At 35.3% G+C, this 8,524-nt stretch overlaps 1 protein-coding gene across 1 annotated transcript in view; it reads left to right on the forward strand.

Annotated features, from left to right (window-relative positions):
* LOC144956733 (uncharacterized) overlaps positions 1-5,558 on the forward strand; it is a 10,382-nt gene extending 4,824 nt beyond the window's left edge. The window contains exons 4-5 of the mRNA XM_078887412.1: positions 259-331; positions 2,110-5,558. Of these exons, the coding sequence (XP_078743538.1) occupies positions 259-331; positions 2,110-2,933 (897 nt within the window). The 3' untranslated portion in view covers positions 2,934-5,558. The remainder of the gene's footprint in view (positions 1-258; positions 332-2,109) is intronic.
* The last annotated feature ends 2,966 nt before the right edge of the window (positions 5,559-8,524 follow it).

Here is an 8,524-nt window from a genome sequence, read left to right on the forward strand (position 1 = left end):
TTTTGTTTTTTTTTTAAATTATTTTTTTCTTTTAATTTTTTTTTTCTGTTTTGTTTTGTTTGTTTGTTATTTTTTTTATTTTTTTTTTTGGGGGGGGGGGGTTTATCACTCAATAACTTCGTGTACACGTGAAATTATGCACTTCTATTTGTCTCTCATTAATCTATTTATTTAATTATTCCTTAATTAATTAATTCATTCATTCATTCATTCATTCGTTCATTCATTCATTCATTCATTCATTCATTCATTCAACAGGGATCAGCCAAACTGGAAAAGGCAGAGATCTTGCAAATGACCGTTGACCACTTGAAAGTCCTGCATCAAAAAGGTACGGCCTTTTCTATTATTTTTCTTTCATATTGAAAACATAATAATATATCTAAAAAAATAATTTTTTAAAAGATGACTATTATGCATGGGATTGAGACTAATGATTCTTGTTCTATTTTTCTTTTTCTTTTCTTTTCTTTTTCTTGTTCTCCTTTTTTCTTTCTTTCTTTTTTTTTTTTTTTTTTTTTTTTTTTTTTTTTTTTTTTTTTCTTTCTTTTCTTTTTTTTTTTTTTTTTAATAAACATTGCACCATGAATTTCGTGAACTGTTTTGCAAACGCACTTGTTTTGCTTTCGATTTCACTGAACAGTCAGAGAGAATTTCCGGGGGAAAAAAAGCCTGATAAATCAAGGGAGACAATAATGAAATATGATTTAAAAGTTGGAAACAAGTATTCTCTTCTTGTGTACAGAATGACAAGCCAATTTCGGCCAGTTGTTTGGTCTCCAAATAACTCCCAACATTCGCTAAACTATTAATGGATAAAGGGGGATGTGGATGCGGAAAAAAGCAACTAAAAACAAAATAACAACCAAAACAAAATAAAACAGCAAAACAAACAAATTGAGAGAGATGTTGAAAGAATCAGACGGAAATAAGGGGAATAACTTCAGTGAGGAGCAGACCTGTGATAGGTTTGGGTCAGTATGAATAAAGTGCTGAAAGCATAAATTATGTACGAGTCAGAAATATGACACCAAAATCTTATCTTTGTTTGATTTGTTGAAAAGGAAGAGTTTAGTTTCCCCAAAGAGCGAACAAAAATAAATAAATAAATAAATAAATAAATAAATAAATAAATAAATAAATAAATAAATAAATAAATAAATAAAATAGAAATAATGATTAACTGATCAACCAAATTCAAAATCAGTTTTGGGTCATCTTTGTTCACCCTGACATAATACCAGATGGAGGCGGTGGGTCACATTTATTAATTGTGAAATTTTGTTGTCAGTTGTCATGGTAACATAATCTCATTAAAACAAGGGACATAAATCCACCCGCCAATTCCGACAACTCCGTTCACCCTGGAAAGTTAAACATTAATAATAATAATAATATTCGAACTCTCTCATTGTCCTCTCGCGGGCTTGTGAAATTTATGGCTTCATTTCCTCAGAGATGACAGAGACTAACTTTAAATCTAACCATTTCACTGACGTATTCTGGAAAAATACGTGTTTGAAAAATTAGTAAAAAAAGTCGTCCAAATATCGATCGATTTAAATGAATCTCATCTTCACAAAAACTCTCAAACCTGGGACCTCAAAGCGTTCTATTTTACGGTAACTATAAATAGTTACTATATTTTTAATGATACGGATACATGAGTAAACTCAAGATCAATAGAGTATGGAAAGTATCTACAAAAGATTTTTGCCTATTAATATTACAGTAGAATCCTGATAAAGCAAATCCTGCCGGACCAGAAATGAAATACGGTTTAATTTAAGCAAAGTTGACTTTATCCATAAGCAATGGTGCACGCTTAGAAAATAAAAATAAAAACAGACAGGAAATTTGGAATTAACAAGAGGTGTTGATTTTAAGCAGATGTTGACATTATTAGCCTTGACGTTATACGGATTCCACTGTACCTTCCTGCATGATTTTATGTGGCCAATGGTGGACACTTTTAACTGTTCTAATCGTAGATTCTGATACATTATTTTATCAAATACCCGATTGTGTAGTAATTCTGTACCCAAATATCATATGAATCAAATCAAACGTTTTATTATTCTTGCTTTTATTCTTTTTTTTAATCTCCAGGTATGAACAGTTACAATTTTGATCCTCACACCGTTGCAGCCGACTACAGAAGTGTGGGCTTCCGGGAATGCGCAGCGGAAGTTGCTCGTTACCTCGTCGCCGTAGAGGGACTCGATCTTCAGGACCCCCTTCGCCTCCGCCTCTTGGGTCACCTCCAGTGCTACTCAGCCCAGAGAGAAGCTGCAGCCAAGGCGTCCTTGCAGAACAACTCGTGGGGTGGGATGGGAAATATGAGCGGTATGAGTTCGCATACGTCGGGATTTTCCTCTACACAGTATGGAAGTTCACCAATGCCAACCACGACACCAATGTCCAGCGTGATTCCATCCCATCAACACCCGGCCCAAACACATCACCTCAATCACCCAGAGCCTATAGCCGCCCCTGCCATGTCAACGACAGCCCATCAACCAACTGGCTCCGTTCTGGGATCCATCGCTCCCATCGGCACCTCCACGATAAACTCATCTCAATACAACGATCCGAACAGCCGAGTCAACACAAACACCCCTGTAACAAACAACCAACCAGATTCATTACTTTCGGGCCATATGCGCCTTGCATGTCCCGCATCCTCGTCATCTGCGGTTCCCCATACACCTTCACACATGAACCATCACCACAATTCCGTAGCCCAGTCTCAAGTATCCCCTTCTCTCTTCTCCACCCTTCCCAATCTACACTCCCAGTTCCCGATGTCCCTCAATATGAACTCCATGATGACGTCACAAAATTCCAATACGATGTCCTACCAAAACTCAATCAACCAGGTCAACAGTTCCGTCAAGCCATATCGTCCTTGGGGTGGTGAGGTGGCTTACTGAACATACACTGCTGGAAAACATGCTTCTGAAAATTGGAAAACTATTGATAATTAATATTGAAGCTTTTTTAAACGCACTGCGGACTTCCAATATCAGAAAGCGCCCAGGTGCTTCTCGTCTAATCGAGAGATGTCCTGAGGGCCAACATCTATTTCTTTCAATTCCATGTGTGCATGACTGCCTTTGAAGACTACAGACATCCGACTAACCCAGTTTCAGTCACAATGTCGGATACGTATGTCTTAAACTATTTGGGACTTACCAGCTTACAGTAGCAAACGTTTTGCATGTGACCTCATTGTTCGTGTTTTATACATGACTTCAAGACACGCTGGTCTGTAGATATTGATAATAACCCGGAGAGATTTGGGGGAGGTTGGGGGGGGGGGGGAGAAAAAAAATAAAAAGAAGATCAAGCAAACCAACAAAAATTTTACTATTCATAACCATTATTACGACTTCTACATGATGCTCGCTGGGTTCCAGCATGCTCTATCATAAGACACGCCGGAGCTCATGTGACCGAATATAATATTATTGGTTACCTCCCATGAGCATTGTATTTTGCCACGCTTAGATTCCAGCACGTTTTTTTTTGCTTCTCCCGAGATCGTACTAGAATCCAGCGAGTACTGTATAATGTATGTTATAACAAGCAAATCAGTGCCAAAACTGTTGCAATATTTTAACCTGTTAATTACATTTTACAATTATTTACAATTCTGTATGTATTTCATTATTATTTAATTGTATTTCGTATTATAGGAATACCTCAATTCTGATGAAGTTTCCGCCTGTTGGGACATAGACCTTTGAACGGTCTGTACTTATTAGAATTTACAAGTCTGATTTCCCTAATAAAATTGGTCTCAGCCGACGTGTAGCTATTTGCAGGTCTGATAACCGAAATTGTTATGGGCTCTTAGTTGTAATGAAAATGCTATCCAACCAATGCAAAATACTATCCATTACAACAATGTTAACCCTCTCATTACCAACCATCGGAAAATCGTCACATTCGTTATGATACAACCAACATTTTTCTTTCAAATTTCTCTTGTACATTATATTTTTTTTTAAAATGAAAAGTGTGTTGTAGAATCTGTTTTGCTAAGGAAATTATGTATCGCAAGAACTTACTGCTATTGTGTTTGAGTGATAAAAAAAAATCTATTTTTGTGTTAGTTGGGTGTGAAGTTTCGGGAAAAATCCTGAAAATGGCTGGTAAGGAGAGAGTTCAAGCAGTCCCACAAATGTGTTTGTCTATGATTGTCTATCAGACCAGCTAACATATTCACAGAGATCTCAGCATTAATTTCTGTATTGGAACAACTAAAAATAAATGCAAAATATTTTCCAATGATAAATAAGCGCATAGTTGACGTAGGGTTATCAGTCTTGTAAAATCCCTACAAATAGGGATAATTAAGTTCTTAATTGAATGATAAACAATATTATACACCGAGGTGCATTTAGTTGCAGATCTGATAACCCAATTCATTATGGGCCCATTATTGTAATGGAAATCTCAAAAAAATGACTCAAAATATTGTCCACTACAACAATGTTAAACTAGGCCCATAATGGCATTCGGATATCAGACCTGCATATAAGTACACGTCGTTATACACCGTTTCATGTTGAAGAATCAGGTTTGTTGACAGTGTTACTAACAGCAACGTCTCAAAAATTGAATCATCCGCCATTATTACTAAGTGCAATATTATGATATTTTATATTTTTATCATCACAATCTTTACATATATATGTATATTATCATATTACCATCATAAACAAAAATAAAATAATAATTTTATATTACTACACTATATATTCTACTACTACTACTATTACTACTACTACTACTACTACTACTACTACTACTACTACTACTACTACTTACTACCTACTACTACTACTATACTACTACTACTACTACTACTACTACTATACTACTACTAACTACTCTACTACTACTACTACTACTAACTACTACTACTACTACTACTAACTACACTACCACTTACATACTACACTACTACTATACTACACTACTACTACTACTAACTTACTACTACTATACTACTACACTACTACTACATACTACTACTACTACTACTACTACTACATACTACCATAATACTATATTAAAATAAACTTATCTATACTACTACTAAATGTATTTTTTAAAAATAAAACTATTTTGAATCTTTGTTGAGTGAATATATTTTATTTTATTCACAAATTATAACTTATTCTAGTCAATGCAAAACCAAGACTATGCATTTATTTTACTGTTATTAATCTATACGATTCTTCATCAATCAAGTTTAAAATATCAAAATTATATTATTATACAGTCATTTCCATCTTCACCATTATATACTCTGCCATCTTGTTATTTGTTCCAAAGGCGTAGGTTATTTAATTATATGTGGCTTATTGTGTCAATCTGTTTCTATGTCGGAAAGGACTAAACTAAACTGGGTCAAAAGTCTAAGATCAAAATTATCAGAAACAGGGAACTTAATATGATCGGAAACGGGGAACTTGAAATTACATATCAGAAACGGGGAATTTAAAATAATCAGAAACAGGGAACTTACAATGATCAGAAAAATAAAACTTAAAATAAATCAGAAACACGGAATTTAGAATAATCAGAAACAGGGAACTTATGATTATCAGAAACAGGGAATATAAAATTATCAGAAACAGGAAACTGAAAATTATTAGAGACAGGAAATTTAAAATGATCAGAAACAGGGAACTTTCATGTTATTCATTAGGAGCTCAAAATCAAATTGAGATCATTCGGTTGACCCCGACATAGAACCGTTTTGAGACTATTGTTCACATTTTCTCACCATAATAATATACATGCATAAGTGCCCCTTAAATCTATGCTTCCTGTCTATTGGGTGCCTTTCAATTATATATTGAATACAAGCCATTGATTTGTTCTCCCATTTACATACGTACATATCTACAATGATTTCTTGATTATAGATTTGGTATTGAATTTACCCTTTCTTTAACCAAGTAAAACTGTTGTACTCTAGAAAATAAAAAAACATGAATTAAAAAAATTTGGCCAGAAATCTGATCCTTCAAATATCGATCGATTTAAATGACCCTCATTTTGGTTAAAGACTCTCAAACCTAGAACTTGCTTGAAGACTTCGCGAAGTCCCAGGATTGAGAGTTTTTTTTTTCCAAGTTGAGGGCCATTTGAATCGATCGACATTTGAAGAACGAGTTTTCTGGCCAAATTTTTTAATAGTGTTTTTTTTTTCCAGAGTTCGGCAGTTTACCGGTAAATAAGTGGCTATTCGTCCCTGTTTGCTTTCCACCATGCCTGTGTCTTATTCGTACCTAACAATAAAACCCATTCACAAACCAAATATTATTGACATTGACTTCTTTGTTCTAATACGATCAATATAATATATTGTGATGTTGAAACGTTTTATCTCATGGATTTTTTTTTTCTGGGTGGGGAGAGAGATGAAAGCAAAGAGGATGCTCTATGTTACATTTCCATGTTCTTAAGGTCATTGGTCACATTGCAAAGTGTGATCCAAATGACCCACATAGTGAAAAATGTTCAGTTTGAGAAATGATATCCAACGTCACAATTGATCATTTTGCTCAGCAAAACAACATGGGCATGCTTACAACTTTCATAAACAAAGCAGCGTGTTTACATTTATTGAGAAATGTCCAATCGTCGTACAGCAATAAATCATATGACCGATGACTCGGTTGGATGAAAACATGAAAAGAGGTCGCTCCCATTGAGCAGGCTTAGAGAGGTTCGTTCGGTCCTTTACCCGCTGTCCATTATACAATGGTTTGGTAGCTAGTTCTGTTAACCCTGGTAAAAAGTATTTTGCGATAAACTCGAATTCTATCCAAAGGGTAGTAAGCAATTGATACTTCCAATTTAATAGTGAAAATCTACAGAAATAGGGGTTGTATAAAACCCCAGCCAAACGTTTACCTATTTACGAGTCTGAATACCCAAACTGTTATTTGCTCATTGATGTAACCGAAATTCTCTCAAACCAATGCAAAATATTGTCCATTGCAACCATTTTAAATCTGGCTAGTCATTGCGTTCGGTTATCAGACCTGCAAATAGATGAACGTTCACCTAGTCCTTTAGAGTTTACAACTTTGAAGGCGTAGAGCTGGATTTATATTATATTGATAGAAAAAAGATGATTCTAAAAAGTCAATTTGAAATTGAAGTCATCGGTCCAGCGCGATGGGCTAGTATTACCAGGTCTGATAGCCAAACACAATTATGGGCTTTAAACTTGAGCTTGAGCTTTTATATAGCGCAATATCTACTAAACGTGCTCAAAGCGCTTTACAAGGGGTCCCTGACCAACAGCAACACGTAACGTGTAGAACGAGGCATGACGCCTGTTAGGCGATATTAATTTATTTTTTTTCGGACAGAGACATCGCTGTTAACGGCCTGGTACGCATTATATACCTGAGTACGGTAAGAGAATGTGAGTTAAGAGCCTTTTTCAAGGACTGAACTATGCGCCGAGCGAGGCTCGAACCCAGGACCTTCCGATCCGAAAGGGAGTGTCATACCACAAGACCACATAGCCGAGCTTGATTTAACATAGCTGTTACGGACAATAATATCTTGCGTTGGTTTGAGAGTATTTCCATTACAACAATGACACTGGGTCATCAGACCTGTAAATTAGTTCACGTCAGTCCAGATAGTTTCTTACCGAACGTTAACGCTTATATTCAGGTCTGGTAACCTATAATGTTACGGGCTCATAATTAAATAAAAAAAGAAATACATTACTCTCAATCAAACCAACGTACAATATTGCCCATTGCAACAATACCAAGCACATAATTATATGCGTTCGGTTATCAGACCTGCAAATAATTTCCCGTTATTGTTTTTGTTATTGGCTGACGAAGGGTTTTGGGCCCGAAAAGTAACGTGTTAGGTATTTTGTTCTTTTTTCTTGAAGCTGTTATATTCATTTTTTTTTTTCGTTCACTACTCGGTCCACTCAAATTAACACATATTTTTATCACACCTTTGATCTAGAATATTATTAAAAATAAATGTTTACCGTGATAAAAGATTAGCAAACAATAGCAGCTTTCCCCAATGTCAGTGTATGCAGGGTTGCCGGGTTGCCAGACTAGACAAAGGCCAAATTTCAATTGCAAAAAGGCCAAACAAAAGACCACATTTTTAGTATACTATTATAATATAATGGTGTTTTTGACAAAATACATTAAGAAAGAGAGAGAGAGAGAGAGAGAGAGAGAGAGAGAGAGAGAGAGAGAGAGAGAGAGAGAGAGAGAGAGAGAGAGAGAGAGAGAGAGAGAGAGAAGTTAATTATAAGTTTACTCACTTTAATCAATCAGTTCCATTAATTGTCCGGGTTCGACATCAACGGCTTCGCGGATTTGGAGGGTTTCCATTTTCTCTCCTTTTAATATTATTATCATTTTTTTGTTGTTGTTGCTGTTGTATAAGAATGCCTAAAACGTGTATAAAAAGGCTAAAATGTGAATTAAAAGGCCAAAAATGCACTAAA

Source organism: Berghia stephanieae, chromosome 11, assembly GCF_034508935.2.
Source record: "Berghia stephanieae isolate SIO BIC M18660-M18661 chromosome 11, UCSD_Bste_1.3, whole genome shotgun sequence".
NCBI lineage: Eukaryota > Metazoa > Mollusca > Gastropoda > Nudibranchia > Aeolidiidae > Berghia > Berghia stephanieae.